This window comes from Gallus gallus, chromosome 9 (assembly GCF_016699485.2).
Source record: "Gallus gallus isolate bGalGal1 chromosome 9, bGalGal1.mat.broiler.GRCg7b, whole genome shotgun sequence".
NCBI classification, from domain to species: Eukaryota; Metazoa; Chordata; class Aves; order Galliformes; family Phasianidae; genus Gallus; species Gallus gallus.
Genome location: NC_052540.1, coordinates 1,338,163 through 1,358,657, shown reverse-complemented (window position 1 = coordinate 1,358,657; position 20,495 = coordinate 1,338,163). Strand labels below are relative to the sequence as shown.

The window sequence follows — 20,495 nt, the reverse complement described above, 5'->3', positions numbered from 1 at the left end:
CTCCTCTAGCACCTAAGATATGGTTTACTTTTCCAACCACTCCAAAGCCCTAGTCTGCATCGATGCGGATAGGAATGGACAGTGACCTTCAGTCAGTTATGCCAGGGTTCCTGCAGGCTTCAGTGCAGCAGACGAGAGGTCAGTGAACTCTTTCAGTGGGCTAAGGGCAGGCTCCTGTTTGCATTTGCCTACAAGAATGCAGAGAGAGGAAACCTGAAATGCGTCTCTCCAGTTCACTGGCTAGAGATGAAAATACAAACTGTAAAATGCTTTTATTCTCCACAAGCACAGAGGTTTGGGGTGTCTCAGTGACTGCAGATTGTCACTGCTGGCCCCATGGGAAGCAGAGCTCTGCTCCTGGGGCTGCTCCGACACACCGTGATGAATCCCAGGAGACCTGGGGATGCCCGCTAGGGTCTGGCCTGCGGGAGGAAGATGCAGGGTTTGGAGGGGGGTGATGGTTGGGCGTGTGGTCTGGGTGAGCGCAGGGATAAGCAGCAGAGGGGACAGCCACAACATGGGGTTTTCTGAACTTCTCACCTTTTTGCACAGTGGTTTGCAGCAGAAGGGCCAAGGGAAGAGTAGATCTCACTCTTACCTCCACTCAGACCTTCCCGGCTCTAAGAAACACACTGCTCCAAACGAACGCTGCTGCAGTGCTCGGTGTTTAACTCCCCATGCAGCACAGAACTACTGTCATTGTCTTCAATGGGGCTTTGCCTGAGAAAAAAACAGGGATTGAATTAGTTATTTGCTTCAGAGATCATCTTAGGTGAGTCATACCTATAAGCAGCTTGGAAATGTGGCAATTCAGAGCAGTATATGGAATGAACTAGACTGTATCTAGACTGTATGTGAGTGTGTTCTTCCACAAACTAACAGGCGCTGTGCTTACCACCAATACCAACCAGTAACCAAACCCACTGGAATATCTCCATCCATGCAACTAAAGAAAAAGCCTTAAATAGTTTATAGTTCAGAGTTAAAACAATTCATTAACAATAAGTAACTCGTATAACTGGGATCAGTAGGTGATTTTTTCTGAGCTCTATCATTTCTAGGTATGTACGTTACAGCCACAGGCAAACACATTGCACTGCTCTGCTTTTTACACTGTGGTGTGCAGCCCAACCACGTATACAACCCTCACGTTTCTGCCTCTCTCTCTCAAATCATAGTATGAATCTCAGGCCTTTAAATTAAGTTTATGCCATGCTTCTGGATGCTGCCGAGCGTCGTGTGCAAGAATGACATCATTGTTTCTGGAGTTACGACCCAACATGAAAAGAGGAAAATCAGAAGCAGACTTTTTAAGAGGAAAATATCAAAAGAAATGAGCACCATGAATGCAGCATACGGTGCTTCTGGGTGCCGTAAACGTTTTCTCATTCCTTGCTCGGGAAGAGCTGCACGACACGCCAGCAGCGCGGCCATCCCCAGCGCAGCAGGCTGCTCGGCCGCCAGCCCGTTTCCTCCTCCGCCCCCATGCACTGCCCCAGTGCCGAACCGCCATCTGCACGCGTTGCCCCGCGCTCAGCGTGAAACAGCCGGGTGGGAACTGCGGGGGGCTCCTCAGCACCCGGGTGCGCTCAGCTGGTGCTGGGCGTCACGGTGACCTCCGCGAGGCCTCGCTGCGCTGCCCGAGCCAGCAGCCCGTCACAGCTGTGAGGGGGGCCTCACCTCTCTCACACCTGGCTCGGGAGAGCCTTGCGCCGCAGCCGATGCCTCGGCGGCACCGCTGTCGGACGGGAGGAAGCATCTGGCCGGGCTAGCGCCGCGCGGTGCCTCGGCACGAGGCCACCCATCTATCGCCGCTCTCGAACTGAGGCCGACGGCGTGTGCGTGCGTGGCCGTGGGTAGCGCTCCGCCGTGAGCCCGCAGCCGGAGGCGCGGAGGGGCCGCGGGCAGCGCTCGGTGTGTGCGGCCGTGCCCCGCCGCCACGCGCACGCCGACAGCGGGAGCCGCCGTTTCAAAGGGAGCAGCCCGCAGCCCAGCGGCTCCCGCCGCGGATTCACGTTAGAGCGGCGCGCCCCGGGAGCCTCCGTGCGGGAGCCGAAGCCGGAGCCGCGGCCGGGAGGGCGGGAGGACCGCGGGCGGAGCGCCGCGCCGAGCGCAGACCCTCGGCAGCGCTCCGCGCCCCGCGCCGGGCGGGCTTCGGCGCTGTGCATGCCGGGCAGGAAGCGCTCACCGCCGGCCGGGCCGGGCCGCGCGCAGCCGGCGACGGGGGCGGGTGCCGCCGTGCCGGGGCGCGGCGGAGGCGGCGGCGGGACGGGGGCGGCTTCCTGAGGCGGGGGGGCGGGCGGGAGGAGCCGGCGCCGCGGCCGCTCTCCGCCCCGTCCCGCCCCCTCGCCCAAGTTGGGCGCGCGGCGCGGCCCTGCGCAGCGGCTGGCTGCCGGCTGTCCTGCCCGGCCCGGCCCGGCCCGGTGCCCGCGGCGCGGTGCTGCGGGGCGGGCGGCGCGCGGAGCGAGGCGGGGAGCAGCGGCCCCGCAGCGGCGGGGGGAGGCGGCTGGCAGCGGGCGGGCGGGCAGGCAGGCAGGCAGCGTTGCCCGGCTCCGCCGCCCGCCCCCGGCCCCGCCGCCCGCCCAGCGCCGGCGGCCCCGGGAGATGGTGACACATGAAGCGCGCGGGGAGGACCATGGTTGAGAGGACCAGCAAGTTCCTGCTGATCGTGGCCGCGTCCGTGTGCTTCATGCTCATCCTGTACCAGTACGTGGGGCCGGGGCTGAGCCTGGGCGCGCCCAGCGGCCGCCCCTACGCCGAGGAGCCGGACCTGTTCCCCACGCCGGACCCGCACTACGTGAAGAAGTACTACTTCCCGGTGCGCGAGCTGGAGCGGGAGCTCGCCTTCGACATGAAGGGCGAGGACGTGATCGTGTTCCTGCACATCCAGAAGACGGGCGGCACCACCTTCGGCCGCCACCTGGTGCAGAACGTGCGCCTGGAGGTGCCCTGCGACTGCCGGCCCGGCCAGAAGAAGTGCACCTGCTACCGCCCCAACCGCCGCGAGACCTGGCTCTTCTCCCGCTTCTCCACCGGCTGGAGCTGCGGGCTGCACGCCGACTGGACCGAGCTCACCAACTGCGTGCCCGGCGTGCTGGGCCGCCGCGAGAGCGCGCCCAACCGGACGCCCAGGTACGGCGCGCTGCGGTGCGGCTCCGGGCGCTGCGCCCCGCGATCCCCCCGCGCCCCGCACGCCGCCCCCCGCACGCACCGCCCGCACCCCGCCCCGGCTCCCGTGCGTGGGGGGCTCTGTGTCGGGAGCGCTCCTAAAGGCGGTGGTTCCTATTAGAACCCCCTGAGGTGGCGGTCGCGTAACTCGGCGCACCTCCGTGCCGTTCGTGGCACGAGTTTTGGGGTTTTTTAACCGAGCTCCGTTCCTCCGCAACCTATCGATGCTTTGATCGCGGCTCCGTCTCCTCTTTGCCTTGAAGTTTCCTACGCTAACGTTTTCCCGTGCCATGTGCTCCGTGTCTACGTGCATCGTTAATGCCATACCTAATCTCATTACTGAAAAGTGACCTTTAAGAATGTGCCGTGGCATCGCTGCCGCTCTCTCCCCGCGTTCCCTAAAGCCGCTTGAAGCGTTTTCCTCGCCCCGCAGCCGCTGCCCGCTCCGGTGCAGCCGGCTGGGACGGAGGCGCTGAGCCGCTCCCGTGTGGCACCGACAGCCCGGGGGAAAGCAGCCCGACCCACCGGCTGTGCTCCGCCGAGGTCCGATGAAAAATGCGCGGTGTTCAAATCTCGTTTCAAAAAAGAAGTGAGAAAGTGCCGTCTGGTGAACCTTGGCACTTGGCTAGCAATCCATTAACCGTACAGAAAGACCTGTGCGGGTCGGCACATCCCCTCAGAGCCTTCGTGCATCCTTAGCGGTCGTGTGCATCCTTAGCAGACGCTGCGGCTGTGGGTCCCCGCGCCTGCAAGCTGGGAAGCGGCCGACAGCCCCTTCGTGCAGCACACGGCGTGCTGAGCTCCGGCAGCATCTCGCCTCGTTACAGCGCCTGTAAATGAGGTGCTCTGAGCTGCTTGGGTTTGGAGCGCCAGGAGCTGTTGGCTTCGTAGCTGCCTTCGTTCCGTGACCGTTCGCGCCCTGTTCCCTTCTCCCCCTGTGTGCCCAGAAGTAGTTCTGCTGAATGCGGTCTACCCGCTTCCCTTTAATCTAAACTAGAGCTCTGTGCCCAGCAGTGTGGGAGCTCCAGTGTGCACGCTCACATCACCGCGGTGGTGCGCTGGGCTGTTGGAGCAGCGGGCAGCTGCTGCCTGCTTCCATAGCACTGCTCCAGGACAGCACTGTGCCCCGTGGTGCAGTCAGCCTGTGCAAAAAGCTCTCCCATCTCTAGGACTGGGATCACGGCAGGCCGTGCTTGTTCCGTGTGGTGTGGCTGGTGGGTTTTCGTGCTAAGAAAACACCCGGTCTTGCATTATGTCTCTTATGCTATGAGCAATGTGACTTTATTTCTTCGTTGTGAACGCTGTATCTTGTATGGGGAATCAGAACTGATTTACTTTAGGCATGTTAGAGGCTTCTGCCTGCGATGGGACTGAACTGTGGAAACCTCTCTTTTTTCCTAAAAAAAGAACCCAAACGAGCAAACGCTCCTTCAGGCAGGGTGCGCCCGGATACTGCTATTGGCCACTCCATTCACCGGAGTGCGGGCTTCAAATTCACTTTTAAACCCGGAGTACCAATCTCTGGATTTGCTCCTCACTGCTAAGTTTAAAGCTTTGTTCCTCAAAGCCCCTGTTTGTCCCACGGAGCAAACCCGCTGACTTGTGCTGGCAGATAAATCTCCCTTCCTGTGGGTGCTGGAAAGCATGAAGGTCATTCGGTATTGCCCACATGTACAAATCATGAGCTTAGAGCTGTTAACTTTGCAAGGAATGCGGTTTTATCACTGCACAGTGCCCTATTGCACTACATTCCATAACCTGTGCACGGTACATAAATTTACAATGCAATTGCTCTTTTTATTGTTCTGCTGCTCTGTGTTAGACTTAATGACTGGGAGCCTTGGATTTCCAAAGCGGGCTTTTTTTTTCCCCCTTTTTTCTTTCTTTTGTGTTGATAAACAGCCAAAGATGGGTGTTTCAGCTCTAATGGGCCAGCACACTTCTTTAAATATATATAAATATATACTGTGCCATTTTCCTCCCCACCCCCCTGTGTATTTTCCTGTTTTGTATTCAGAGGACTCCTAGACAGGCACTTCTTGGAGCAAACGTTGTGCTTTGTGCTGTGGGTTTGTTTGGGGCTCGGAGCTCAGGGCTGGTCGTATCTGTCAGTTCCGCTGGCCACAGTGTTAGTAAAGGGCAAATTCCAGGCTTTGGGAATGGAGGTTGTTCATTCCTTGTGCTGCCGGGCCTAAATAACTGCTGGGAAAGACTTCTTAAAAAAGCAGATAGCGCTGGGACGCGTGCTTTGAGTCATCGTGGTGATATTTTTAAGAAAGCAGAGGCTAAGCACTTTCTGTGAGCTGCTCCCTCGAATTTGCCTCAACGCAGGCACCCAAACGCTGCTGTGAGAGATCCCATCTCCTCCACTGACTGACACAAAGCCAGACTGCTGTCAGCACCATTTGGGCACTGGGGGACACAGGATGGTGCCCTCCTGCCTGCACCCTCAAAGCCGGGTGCTCCCCTGTTATCCTTTCTGGTTATCGAAGCTGATGGGCTCAAGTTTTGGCATCTCTCTCAGATGAAGCTATGTACAGCTTATGTTTGGGTTTGTCACTCTGTGTGTTGGTTTTTCGTTGGCTTTTTTTTTTTTTGACAATTAATGGGGCTCAGCAGTTTGTTGGTGTGGTTTTCCCGAAGTGCGAACCTTCTCAGCTTCCAACCACAGATTGTCCCCTTGCTGGGCTCTGTGCTTGACGAGGTTTTTATTATATGTGTGTTTAGGAGCTGCCGAGACACGCTGTCAGGAGCCCAACTGTTTGCCAATGGAGGGCCCTACCAAATCGCTTCTGTAACAGTAGCGCTTCCACAGGCTTAGTCTTTGTGGAGCTGTGTGCTGGGCTGATGGACGCCCACCTGCAGAGAGCAGGTGCAGGGAGCAAGCCTTTACACACTATTTTCTCTATTTTCTCTTACAGATCGGTTGAAAGCGTTCATATAAACCTGTTTTCTGTGGTCTGGTTCTTTCCTTATGTCCCCAGCACATGGGGTGCTGTGCAACCCCAGGTCTGACACACAACCCCATCTCTTGCGTCCAGTTGTGCTGCCCAGAATGCAGCCCATCAGTTCTGCACAGAAGATCTTTACAGTGATGTTGTAACTAAAAGTAACTAAACTTTGGAGCTCTGCAAGCAGCTGCCTTAAACTTGAGGCATTTTGTTTGTCTGAGCCTAAGACTTTGGGCAAATATATTGCATTGGGTTTAATTACTTTTTTTTCTTCTGTTGGCAAAGCAAGAGGATGTGACCTTAGATACATCCCTGCTTGAGTGTAGACTTTCATTATCTTGATTTTGCATAACTGTATGCATTTGGCTGTGTTTCATTGCTTATTACATAAATGTTGTGTCATAATATAGTCATTTTGTCTCCCTGCCTCAGCAGTTTGCAGATACTTCTCAACCAGATGTGAGGTTTTGCCTTTTTACCTTTATCCTTTCCCACTTAGCCAATAAAAATCCATGCTGTTCTGGGTAACATTTTGATAGTCACTTTTTCTTTTTTCCAAACAGTACAGAAAACAATTACTTAAGAAGAGCTGACTTGAAATGTGATGACCCCGCTGGATGCTGTGTGCAGTGCTGGTTTATGTACCTCCACTGCCTTAGACAGACGGTCTGCTGCCAGCACACAGCTGATACACTCCACCACATTCCTTCACGTAACTTCTTGGAGTTCAATTGATTAAAGATTACAGTTTACAAAACTGAAGGATGGTGGTGGGAGTGGGGCTGGCTTCCCAGGCTGTGCTGCTGGCCCTGGTGCCAAGTAGGTGTCCGTCCCACTCTTTGCCACTCCTTGAGCACTTCTGGTTCTTGTGTGTCCCTTCCAAACTGGTGCGACCTTGAGCGTGCTGTCTTGGGATCTCTGCATTTGGAAACAAATACCTGTGCTTTAAGAAAATTGGAGTTAATGAAAACTGTAGGGGCGTTTAAGTAGAAAATAATGTGCTCTCCAGGTGATGGCACCGATAGAACAGCCGCAGGCTTACTGGTGTGACTGGGTAGGGCACGCCTGGGTATGTCTGGCTTCCCTGCAGGATGCTGGCAAAGGCCTTCAGGTGGATATTAGGATGTGAACTGGTGGAGGTCATCTTGCCTCTTAAGAAAACACGCTCAAAGAGATTACATTTTAGCTGGGAGATTACCACTGTGCTGCCTTCCTCCGGCCATCTGTTCCTCCCAGGAGGGAGGGGAGGCCAGCCTTCCCTCAGGCACCCTCCTCACCCCGCAGCAGGGCCAGGCTCCCCATGGTCAGCACCCAGCAGAACCTTCTGTCTGCCTGCTGTGGGAGCTGGAGGAGTGATCAGGGAGCTGTTCTCCAGGCACAAACAGGATTTGAAGGCCCAGAGTTGACTTCTTGGTGAGTTTGTTTCAGAGGTGAATTGGTGCTGTGCCCTGAATCAGATCTGTAAAAGCAGTACCCATGCTTCCTGCTCCTGCCAGCACTCTGTGGGACTCCGTGTCAGCACGTCCCTCACCGAGGTCAGTGCCCGCAGTGACGGGCAAAGCCAGCAGAGGGTTCACTGGACTCTACAGATTTGTAATAGTAATGCTTGGAATAATATTTTGTCAGAGAACACTTGGGCTTCTGCCTGTGTTAGAAAATGCAAAGCAGCACAGCTTATCTTTGTTTACGCTTGTATTTCCAGGAAGTTTTAGAACAGAGAAATTTTCTATTACCAACTGAAGTCGTATTTACCAAGCAAAGATACAGCGGGGTCTTTAATTCCTAATAATCACAACTGTGAGTGCTACTGATACAGTCTTGCTTGATTATGGTGGAAGGAAGCGATACTTCACTCTCAAAAGTTAGTATCTTCCTAAAGAAAGGCAGGGGTGGTGTGCATGGAGCACAGGAGGAGTGTGGGGCTGAAGGAGCCCGGTGCAGCTTCTCCTGTTTCTGAAATAGTGGTTGGCCTGAAGGCCAACAACAAAATTTTCTACTTTTTCAGATGGAATTAAAGTAGGGATGGATGAGGAAAGCTTAATCACTAGCATCGATTCAAGGTGACGCAGTCTGTGTAAGTGCCATTTGGTGTATTTCTGTTTACCCTCCTGCTATTTCCATAACAGAGTACTCTGCTGAAAATCCAATCTGAGAACCAGTCTTGAAAGAGTCCTTCGGAGATGACAACCATAAGAACACAAAGAGCCTCTAACACCTGTAGTGTAGCATGTCAAGTTTCAGACCTGAAGAGGATACTTCAGTGAGCCTGGTGTGCTGCTGCCCAAGGAGGAGCCTCTCAGCAGCGTGTGGCTCCTGGAGTGGGAGATGGCTCGTAAGCACTAAAACTGTTTTCAGGAGAGGCCTGTGCTGAGAGAGGCTGTCAAATGAAAAGCACATCCTTGATGCGACTTTGTTGTTTCTCCTTGTGTTCAATGATGTACACACATTCTCACTGCTGTGCTTCACCTCAGATATGTGATACGCTGGGCTGAATGCTGCCTCATCCCTACAACCTGCCACGTAGTGCCAATGATTATGAAACCTTCTGGGTTATCTCCATGTTGATGGTGCAACCAGAAAGGGCTGGAAAAACTTCTGTTGTCCTGAGGTTCTTAGTAGTGCTAATTACATAGTGCTTTCACCTATATACCTCTGTGTGCAGCTACTGCACAACTGTGCGCTGTGTAGTAAACAGCACCTGCTGCTATGTTCGTTCACAGCCTAAAACAGCTCTTAAATGGGCTGCCTTAAAGCTGGCTTTGCCCAGTCTCAGACTTGCAGTATAACGTATGGACCTGCCATGCCCGATGGCTTTCAGAGCCAGCTGGTTTCTCAACACACTACAGCTACCTCCTCACTGCTGCCTTCCCTCCCCCTCTGTTAAGGGTGAATTCTGCATAGCAGCTCACCTATGTTTTTATAGAGGAAACATTTTACAATCTCCTGCCACTTCAAACAAGAACACTGATTTGCAGTTAACTTCTTATGGTGTGACACTGTGTTTGCTGCTACACCTCACTGCAGATGGGAAGTTTATCTTTCCTCTTTCAGAGCATGGAAGACACGCCGTGGAGGAAGCTCTCTGAGTTCCTGATCTGCCTTTGTGTTTTCATTCTTCAAATTTGCCTGATTTTCTCTTAGGTTGGTGTTGGCCTTGAAGTACTAAGGAAGGTAAGGTTTTGGGGCCAAACAGCCTTGCTTAAAGTTTCCAAATGTCTGTTTCCATTCATTGTCTGATGTTGAAAGGAGCCTGGTTTCTGGAGAAGTGCTGAAGCGCTGAAGTAGCACCTTGTAAAAACTACTTCCACGTATTGGAGCTATTCCAAGTTTTAGCCTTAGTTGTTGTGTTAATTAGACATACACGTGCATGAGATAGCTGATCCCAGGGAGATGCTCAGAGTTTGGAAAGAGGACTTTGTGAAGAACACGCGTGATTCTTTCTTACTTTTATCTTAAACGTCTGAGAGAAAAAAAAGTCTTTGCATTTTTTTCCTCCTCTCAGGTCTCTCTGAAAAATAAAATGTCCAAACAAGTCCTGTAAAAATAGAATTGACTTTTTCTGTTTAAACTAACAGCGCTTACTGCCTGACCCGCTTGCTCTCAGTAAAGATTTTACTTAGGCTACCTGTGACCCTATATCAAAGCGTTGGGAAAAAATCAATGCTCATAGCTAAGACAAACAGCAGCAGCATGCTGACTCATCAGCTTCCTGGCAGCTTTTGCTTTCCAATTGGTTATGGGGAAAGAACGAGGAGCACAGGAATTGCAGAGTGTAATCATAATCAGTCAACCATCCCTTCTGTTAACATGCCTTAAATCAATCAAGACAAGATTACCTTCTGCTATTTTCTCCTTCTTCTCTTTTGCCCCTGTACCTCTTTTTGAGTCTTTGGAAAGAGGTGATGTGATGGCAGATGTGATGTGTGTAGTTCTGCAGAGGCTGGACAGTCTTTTCCTGGCTGATGAGCTACGTGCTTGGTGAAAGTTCATGTTAAGAGAGATACCTCATGCGTTGTGTACTGTACAAGAAAGGCAGTGCATGTGCTTAGAAGTCCAGTGCAAATCAGAGAATGCCTTGGCAGTTTTTCCTAGAGGGCCAAAACTGGAACTTGGCCTTTCTTCCAATTCTAAGTGTCTGAGTGGAGTTCCTATTTCTGAGTCTGCTGTTGTGGTTGATGATGATTTGCAGTGCATACAAGGTAAATAATCTCAAGCCTTTGCCTGGACGTTTTCTTTTCTTTTTTCACCAATCTCCATAAAGATTTAAAAATAAGAATCATCGTCCTAATGTGTATGTAGCCTGTCTCCAGTAGAGCCTTAGACCTTCTGGCCAAAGAATTCAGCATTAGTTTCACCTTCAATGTGGTGTTTTTAACAATCACCATGTATCAGGACTCCTACCATTGCCACCAGCGGGTTTCATCTCACTTTAGAGATCTCCTTCTATCTAACACTTCCCACTCACAAGTTACTAGAGATGGGGCTTGAACTCTGTGTCAGCCAGCAGTCTCTGCTTCCATCACGTCTTTAATTTTAATGTACATTCAGGCCCACCTTCTGATATGCCCAGTCTGCATATCACCTAAATTCAGCCCACCACTCTGTGAGCACCTTCCTCCTCCTTTCGTAAATTGTGATGTGAATGTAGTTCACATTTGCCATTCTGATGCATGTAAGCGTTTCTGAAGGCGAATAGATCAGCAGCTTGAGGCCTAACATGACAAGAAGTCACTACAGAATTGTCCCATGTTTTCTGTATTTAATTCACAGCCTGCTTGTGATGGAGAGAGTGGTCATACTCCAGCACTGTGAGCCACTCTTCTCCCACAAACAGAGAATCCATGCATCTATTTACAAATGCTTCTCGCGTCTTGGGACTTTTATGTTTTCTCTTGTTCTGCTTCTCAAAGAGCCTCCTTTTTAAGGCTTGCAAAACATAACTCTGCCAACATTAGAAACAACTGTTAATCTCAACAGTCAAATTTAATACAGTCAATACACTCAAATCTTTTGAGTGAGGTATTACCGTCTTAGGATGAGCCTCTTAGCAGTACTCAGAAAGGGTTGTTTTTGTGACTTTTACCAAATTGGATGAAGCTGACACCTGTTTTTGGAGCCAGTCATATCTAGCAAATGCATGTGTTGCAGATATTGAGAGTCAGCAAATGGCTGTTTTCAGCAGCCGCTGTGCGTTAGCCAGTTACCAGTTTTCAGTGTGGAACATTCAGAAGGCAGTCAGGCTCCAAGCAGGCAAGTGGTGAAAAAGTCCTGGGTTTGCCTACAGGTAGACTGAAAGCTTTGCATGCCATGATGTGCTGCTGAGAGCAGCTTCTGTGATGCAGCAGTGCACTGAAGGAGGGAATTGTCTTTCCTCTGCAGCCTAACTGAAGCTCAGGGGAGTTTGAGAAATCAGGCATACTAGTGAGAAAGGGGTCAGCTTGAAGTGGCCGTGGCACAGAAGTCTGGCATGGTCCTTTCAGTCTTCCCAATCTGAGAAACAGGTTCCTGCATGGTAAGCTGGTGAGGTGGTCAATGAGTAAAATGGGTAGATGTCTGCTGTCAGGAGTAGTGGAGCATAAGGAAAAAGAATCATATCTGTGCTGGCTGGGGTCGGTTTCTTGCGTCCCGGAGCATCCTGATTGCTCTGGAAGGGGCTGACTCCGCATGGCTGTCACAGCCGTTGGGTCGATATGTGTCAGCCTTCTGCTTTCTTTTCTCAGAACATCACTGAAGTCCTCTCTGAACTAAGCTCATAACTTCTTACGTAGGTGCTAACCTGCCGTGGCAGCAGTTCCTGTGAAGAAATACTGCTGCCACTGCCTGAAGTGTTTCCTCGGCACTCAGAACAGCGGCTGTCAGCAGGAGAAGCACACTTGCTTTGTCTGACCCTTTGGGACAGGATGGTGAAAACGGTGCTGTTTACTCAAGGAGGGGTTCACCCACTGGAAACTGGTAGGAAGCTGTCCCTCCCATCAGAAGGCCCAGCCCGGGGCGTGTGAGCTGTGTTACATAGACGGGATTGCTGCCCATTACTAGGTACTGCAGGGCACCTAGCAGAAATCCTTTCTAGCACACTGTCTGTCCTGGCTTGCTCAGACACGTTTGTAGGTTTGTTTGACAGTGCTGAGGCTGGGTTATGCATGCAATTTGCTCAGCTAGCATTCACGTTACTGAGCTGTAAGGTGATACATGAGTGCAGTGGGACGCTGTGTGCTGGAGCTGCTCAGCACAGGCTTTGCCCCTGCACAGCAGCTGAACGCCGTGCCCGGGAGCTGCTCACTCAGGGTACCAGGGGCAATATGGTGCTCCCTGCTCCTATCGTGGAAGCCCGTAAGCTTCTCCTTTGTGGCTGGCAACAGTGTGCAAAGGAAGCAGCACCAGCAGCAAATGCCTTTGGTGCATGAAAATGGAAGCTTCTTGCTTCCATGGGTGTCGGTATCGCGTTTGTGAACAGCCCAGCCATCCTGGTAAAGGGACAGAAGGGAATGTGGGGGCCTGCTTTTCACATTGAGTGAGAGGGCTGCTTGCCAGCTGACCTGAAGGATTTCAACAGCGGTACAATTTTATTGCATTTTCTAGTGGATGTATTGCCTTGGTAATAAGTTGCCTGCGGAAAAGTGCAGAAATTCTGGTATCCCATTAGTTTCACAGGCTTGAAGCCACAGATGAAGAAGCTGTTACCTAGCAAAGGTAAGGGCTGTTGCTCTTGAAGAACATAGGGATAGGAAGCCTATGTGCATGGATAGTCTTCTAATTCCTCTTCAGTACAGCTGCCCATCCCTATGCCATGCCGAACCAGGATACTATGTGTTCCTTTTATTAATGGAGGAAAGAGGCAAAGGTTAAACAGCTTGCCCTAATGCTGCAGCATCAAATCTGGGAGTAGTTTGCCACAGGGCGAGGTGGGTTAGGCAGGGTTGGGCACGGTGATCTTTGCTGTCAGAGGAGTGAACCTGTGCTGGGCAACATGGTACTATGGGAAGGCTTCCTATCCCTTGATCAGATGAGTAAAGATCTTCTGAATCGGTTTTGTGAATATCCTGGAACAAGCAGAGAAGTAAATCTTGCTGCAAATTGTCCTCTGCCTGACTACTTCTATTTGGAAATAACCTCCCCACAAGGCTTTCTGTTGAAAGGCCCTCTTGATGAGAGCTTTTTCTTCTTTGCGCTCTCGTGTTGACAGAGGAGGAATTGATACTTGAGGTGCATCCGGACAAAAGCGACAATATAAATCGTGACGGAAAGGGTGCAGCTGCAGTTTATGAAACCTTGTGGATGATCAGTGATTCCCCTGCACGCCTGGTGGATGCAGGTGGGGAGATGAACCGCTGGCTGTCAGCACAGCACAACACAGTTAGAAATCCTGCAGGAATTGGAGGACGGATTTCTTGGATGTTTGGGACGCGTGGGGTGCTGGGCCTGCCAAATGCTTCAGACAGGATGAATCCCTCCCTTTCCTAATTGGGGTATTTCCTGACTTATGAAGTTATTGGGGATTGTCATGAAAACTCTTGTTTTCTAGGTGGAAGCCTGGAAAACCCCAAATCTGGAAGTAACTACTTAGAGAACAAAAGAACAGCTGTATCTGTCAACTCTACTGTTGCAAGCAAGAGAGAGTTAGAGACTGCCTGGTGCAGCAGGGGCTGGAGAACAGCTTTCCCTTGTGGAAGTCAGTAGGCTTACATGCCCAAGAACTGAAATGCCTCTTTACTCCTTCTTTTCATGGGAATGTGTGTGTGTTGGGATGTTTATGGAAGTTAAAGCCAAACCAAGTTGAAGTAGGTAGGTTAAGTAAGCCTAAACAGGTTGCTGTCTTGGAATATTCTGAAAATAACATGAAATAATCTGCACAAAAAAATCTGGTACGGTTCAGACCCAGAGCTAGTCAATTCCAAAGGTGATGGATATGAAGTGTATTTTAGGATTGAACATGTATTGAATGATTGAACGATGCAGTGTATTCTGCTCCAGTACTCCTGTCTCCAAGAGCAAGAAAAATCCCTCTCTTTAACATGGAGTGGTCTCTCTGGGGTCAGTGAGGAGAGAATACGAGGGGGAAATGACTGGGCGTTAACAACTTCCCACAGGATAAAGGACAAACAGTCCTCCCTTTAAACAAATCCAGTTACTGGGTGTGAGTAGCAGCTCTGAACCTTGGTGGATTTTTGCAATTAAGAATACAGGCTTCGTGCTCCAGAAGACAATTAAACAAGTGTTTATAGTGGTACAGGAGCTCAGAGAAGGAGCTTGTTACACCAATTCATTCTGGTTATTGGCTTTTCTTCCCCCTCCCTATTTATAACCCATTTAAACGTGACTAATGGCTAAAGCTAGGACTTCACTACCTGTCACATAATCTTTTTTTTTCCACCTTGGTGGATGATGCAAGTTGAAACAAAGGCCTTGTTGTTTTAGCTTCCTTTAAACTCTATAAAAGCATACTGGCTTCCAAGCCACGCTTTTAAATCACACCTCTGAGCTTGTATGGGAAAACTGCAGGCAAGTTTTGAGAAATCCATTCGTTCTCTTCAGCACACAGCTGATGGTATGGCAGGAAAGGGAAGAGGAATGGGACGGTATTTGTAAGTGCTGCACTTGGTTAGAGATGTGAGTGGTGCCTGGAGGTTGTATGAGGAGATACGGGAGCTTCTTGCCCCCAGGTCACCAGATCAATGCAGGACACGCATAAAGTGCTAAAAGCTTGGATCCATCTGTTTGGTAGTTCCAGTGTGGTTCTTAGGTGACAGATGTCCTCCCTGCAAATGCAGCTCTCAATATGGCACTAAATAGACCCCTCATTCTTTTGCAGTCTTAGTTGAGCACCTAAGATTGAATTAGATGAACTGAGCTGTGTGAATGGCTGAGTCGTTCATGGTGTTGTAAAGCTCCCTCCGATGATTTCTGATTTGATTAGCAAGCCTCTCCTGTCATGCCAAAGTGCTTCTCTGTAAATAAAGCAGTAGTGGTAGAATGGGATGCAGGTACTGAGTATGTCACATTCGTTGGGTCGTGTCTGGAGCGGTGTTGAAACTGCAGTCCTGGCTCCTGTTAGCTGACTCACTCCAGTGCGGTAATATGAGGAGTACCCAAACTTGAAGTATCCAAAAATGTCTAACGTCATCTTACTTTAGAGGTACGGCCTCAACGACATGTGGGGTGAGAGCAGGGGCAACCCAGGAGTTGAAATGGGACTTCTCTATGTAATCACACCTGGAGTTGCTTCCATAGCTTGGGACAGTACCGAGCTCTTATTTTTCCTTTCCTTTTAATGGCAATATTGCAGAGCAACTGAAAGCTCTGAGGAAGTTTTAGTAAAGACTGAACTGTCAGCTCGCCTGGCAGGCAGGAGCAGCTTTCTGATTGCAGGAAGACGCAGACAGGCATGGTGTTAGCACCAGAATTAACAGTACATCTGGACTTTAAACATGAAGTTCAGGTTCTCAGAATTCCTGTGGTTGGAGTGTGAAGCCCAGGCTGCTGTTTATATCCAGTTAGTCCCTCTTGTTTAGCAGGAAGGAGGTGTCTGCAGGAGGAGCTGTGGAGGTGTGACTCCAGGAGCGCTGCGGTGTGAGGCAGGCGTGTGAGATGCTGGCAAGGCCCAGCTCTGCTGGCAGGCCTCATTCTGACTGCGGGACCAAAACATAGCCACTTTTTCTCAGTAGTAGTAGTATTTTTACACAAGTGGCATGCTGTAAATTCGTGTGATAGCATTCCTTGAAGTAATACTGTGTAAAATGCCCTGTGTTGGGGTGGAGGGGAGCTGCGTTACTGCAGCAAGCTGTCTGGATTCCAGGGGGAGGTCAGCGAGCATCTCAGTCTCAAGTTCTTTCTGTGTTTCTTTTGGTTCCAGCAGTGCTCTTTGCCAGTGGTGGGAACCGTGTGAGCGCTGCTAACGGGGGGCACATGGCTAACCTTGAGAAACGTGGAATTGGCTGATTCGGCTCGAAGCCGCAGAACTAAATGAACCTGTCATGGGACTCGCAGCCACTTAGGATGGAAGTCTGGGTTTAGTTTCACCAGTTTAGCGCTGAAATCCAAGTGTGGATAGCGCTTGCAGTTGGTGGTCCCAGAAGAGGCGCTCTGGGGGCCCCTCAGCAGTGCGGGAGCCGGGGCTGGGCTGGCCCGCCAGCTGTCCGAGCTCCAGTGTCACTGCTGGGCCGTACCGGTCCTGTCTGGAGTGGGCAGAAAGGGCTCCTCTGACAGAAAAGGGGCTCAGGCTCTCACAGCGCACAGCAGTTGGTCTCAGTGACTGCCAGACAGGCTCTGGTGTAATTAATCTTTTTCTGTCTGCGTGTGGTAAGGCTGTCCAGCACTGTGTGCTGCCTCAGTCTGTGTTTTGGAAGAAGGCGGAGGAAGCAGGAGGACACTGCAAGGCATCTTGGCTCTGTGGCCAAGAACCTCCATTTGCCTTCAGGCTTTTCCTGGCTGAGTTCTGCACATCCTCAGTGAGGTTGCGCTCTTACTCCATTGAGTTTGTTACGATGCTGTCTCACACAGGTTGTTTCCTGGGTTTGGCTGGTACCCATCCAGCTTTCTGCTTCCATGAACAGAGCTGTGGGAGGCTGAGGTTGTGGCAAGCTTGGATGGACACAGTGCACATGCCGGAGGTTCTGAAAAAGCAACTTGTGGAGCAGCGCCTTTGAGGAGAAAGCTTTCTGTCACTGGATGATCTCTATAAGAATTGCCATAGCTGTGCAGCCTGCTGCCCGGCTTCTGAGCTCTATAGCCCTGTCGCTTTGTGGGATACAGGCATAAAGTTCAGCGTGGCCATATTCAGCCCTCACACACACATTTCCTGGTGCAGCCAGTTCTCAGTCCTCAGCAAGAAGCAACAAAGCATCCCTCAGGGCTGTTGGAGTCTGGTTTCCTGTGTGGATTTTTTGTTTGGTTTTGTTTGGTTGGGTGTTTTTTGGGGTTTTGTTGTGTTTGTAAAGGATGATATAATGATGTTCTCAGTAGCAAGAGAGATTCTTGTTTTTTTCCCCTTCAATTGTGGAATGTGAAGGGGCGAGGTGAAAGAGCATGGTTCGTTCTTTGCTTTCATTTTCATCTCCTTCAGCAGATAAAGGAATGACATCTGTGTCACTCCAGTGCCAAACACTTGACTTAAGCAGCATTACTGAAAGAAAAAAAAAAAAAGTTTTGTGCCATCCCACAAAGCATGTTTGAATTGCTGCAGAACGTTGACTTGCATTTCTGAATTTTGGCAGGGTATGTGTTATTAGAAACCTCATCCAAAGACTCTGTAAAGGCCCAGATTACTTATACTGGCAAGGAGCTCTGGAGAGGTGGTCATGCTTCCATCAAACAGTGACAGCCTCTCTGTGTGTTTTGCCAGTTGTTGCCTCTTGCCCCTCACAATGACACTTCAAGAGAGCAGTCAGTGTGCCCTGAATGGGAGCATGGAGGTGGAAACAAAATAGAGCAGCGTTTTTAATTCCAGCACAGTCTATTTTGGCATGCAGCATGCTGCATTTTCCACAGGGATTTGTGTATTGTGTGGAGTGTAGTTGGGCTGGATTAAAACTAAGTATGTGCAACTTTATTTGTAGTGTCTGTGGTATGAGTCCTTTAACTGTGTGGATATGCATGCAGTGGATGAAACTGTTGTGAAGCTTTTCTGCATGGTCCTGTCTATGAGCAGCTCAGTCTATGTACAGAGGGCATTCCACTGGTGTTAGTGACAGCATTCACGTTCTCCTGCTGAACTGCATCCTGGTATCAGTTCTTCTGTCAGGACCCGGGGACTGAAACTGCTTCAGAAACACCTCCAGGTAAATTGACAGGAACCTTATACGTTTGAGTCTGCTACTGACTACGCCTTAGTTAGAGGCATTTATTTCTGTTGCTGCTAAGCTGTTAAAAAGAAATGCAGGTATGGAAATTAATTTACACACCGTTTGAACCTTACATATAAACACTACAAGTAAACCTACCATGCTAAGCAGAAATCAGATGTGTAATTCCTTTGGAGGTGTTCAGATGCCTTGAATATCTTTGAATATCTTTTCTGTAGGTGACGTGCCTGTTGAGAATTTAGAGTGTTTGTTCCCTGTCTTCTCTTGAAGGTTTTTTTTTTTTCCTCTCCCTATCTGTATTCCATGATTTCATTTTTCAGGAGTTACACTCCTGTTTTCAAATACCAGTTGTAACTCCAGCCTTGGAAAGGAGTTGTTCTACAGATCTCCTGCAGGACCTTACTGCAGAGCAGACCTGGTCCATCTGCGGCCTTTCCAGTTAGACTTGAATTAAAGTACTCAGAGCTGACCTAAACCAATCATGATCTGAATTAGGAGAATAGGTTAAAACCATTCAGGCTGAGTATCTAACAGTGCATTACAAGATCCCAGATAATTCTTCAGCAAATTGGCATGAAACAACACAAGTCTGTTAAGTAAAACTCTTGCCACCCTTCAGAACTGAACGAATGTGCAAACTGTCTGTTGGCAGTGGTCCTGGACCCTCACTAATTCCTGAGCTATGTCCAAAATTTGTTTGGGAGGACATTGACCAGCGTGGGCCAGAATCACACCAAGGACCAGTGGTGGAAACAATGCAATAGAGGAATATTTTTTAGGTGACATAATCCAAGAGTGTTGCTTAACACCATCCCTCCCCCTCCCCCTTGCTTTGTGGCATCCATTGTCTGCAGTACATATTTAAGGGATTTAGAAGGGAGCTGCCCTATTATCTTTTCTCTTCTCTGTATCCCACGCTGCTGTGTGGCTGGGAATCTGCAGAGAGACTAGTCAGTAAAGGAAAGAGCCATCTGTTGGAAACTGGAGACACGTAAAGGGAAGCTGGGATTAGTATTTCCTCTCACTTTCTGGCTCCACCTTTCCCCGGAAGGAAAATAAACAGATTGTAGTGATTCTAGAAAACATTTGAGAGTAGAGTTTGAGGTTTGATTGTAAAGGAAATTAATGCTGCACGAAGGGACAAAGTTAGCATTACCTTCTGCAGTCCACAACCATTTATTTTCCCCCAGAACTTTGAATGACTCTCTGCTGTTCTTCCTTATCCAAGTCCAGGAGGGACAGACCAGGCCTTCTCCATGTCTGTATGGCAGCGAGTTGGACAGCGTTGGTCTGTTTGGAAAACAGCACAGTGACACAGTCTTAAGTAAAATGACACTGGTGCAAGAGAACCCACGAAGTGCTGCTGTCACTGCTTCCTCCCTCTCAGCAGACGTGCCCACTTCTCCTATTGCTGAAATGTTTTCAGTTTTGGAACAGGGAAGGAGGAATAGGGAAGTTGTTTGCTGGTTCTCAAACTGCTTGCAACACTCAACACAGGGAGCTGGCCTGTGGTTTCCCTGGTTTTGTCTGTTTTCCCATTTCAAGGAGGAAGAAGATGGCTTTATGCCCTGCTCTGTGGACAGCATCTGTATGATGGGTACTCAGTGCACGGCACCATCAGAGGAGATCCCCTCAGGCATCTCGCGGCACCAAGATCTGTACCCTGTGCAGGGCTGCAGAGTGCCTCTTTCTGCCCCGTCCTCCAGCCTCCCAGGAGGCCCAGATATATTTCATGTTGTCAGCCTGGGGCAGGAACTCCAGCACCAGGAAGGATAATGTTACCTCTGCCATTTTCTCTGTATTTCAATACCTGCCCTTTGGTTTTGTTTTGGAAATAACTAGCAATGCTTTTTATTTTAAGCAAGTCTGCTCAAGCAGCACTGGTAAATTGGTAATTGCAGAGCTGCTTCTCTCAGAAGTGTTTTAATGAGATATGGTGTGGTATGTTGGTGTGCATTGCTTTTCCTTGGAAGATGGCATTTACATGGTTTAATTCAATTCATTTAACTAACCCAAAGTTGGGCACGAGTTAGCTGAAGTCAATGAAAACACCTTGCTGTAAAGAAGGAAGGTATAGGAGTTGATGCAAAAGGAGTTTAATGTCACTGAATCACGGAGTTCCATTTGTCCCAGTGCACATGTCATGGAGCTCAGTTCTGGATCCATCCTTTTGCGCCCATGTCCCAAGGAAGGCAGTGAGGAGTGGGCTGCCTGGCACCGTGTGGCTGCATAGCTGATACCTGCCGAGTTACTGATTTTCCAAAGCTGTGCCCAGCTCAGTCTTTTATGGCATTCAGTGATCAGCGCAAGTACACAGTAAAAATCCACTACATTTATTTTTATTTCTAAGTCATAAAAAGAAAAGTAGGCACATTATATGCCATGCATATATATAACATATATAAAGTTGTGTTTAAATGGAAAATGGGAGCAGCTTTCCCAGTCATCGCGGTTGTTTTATGGTTGTTCACTCCTCGCTTGCAGAAGACTGACAGTCCTGAAACAAGCAGGGAGGGAGCAGGAGGAGAAGTGTTCCTGACAGAAGCAGCAGCATGTTGCCTGCAGCCATGTCTTGTAA

The 20,495-nt window shown here is 49.9% G+C and overlaps 1 protein-coding gene across 1 annotated transcript in view; it reads left to right on the top strand.

Moving 5' to 3' along the window:
* Positions 1–2,353: 2,353 nt before the first annotated feature.
* The window catches only part of HS6ST1 (heparan sulfate 6-O-sulfotransferase 1), a 166,330-nt gene continuing 148,188 nt past the window's right edge, over positions 2,354–20,495 (top strand). Inside the window, exon 1 of the mRNA NM_204482.2 lies at positions 2,354–3,132. Within this exon, the coding sequence (NP_989813.2) occupies positions 2,615–3,132 (518 nt within the window). The 5' untranslated portion in view covers positions 2,354–2,614. The remainder of the gene's footprint in view (positions 3,133–20,495) is intronic.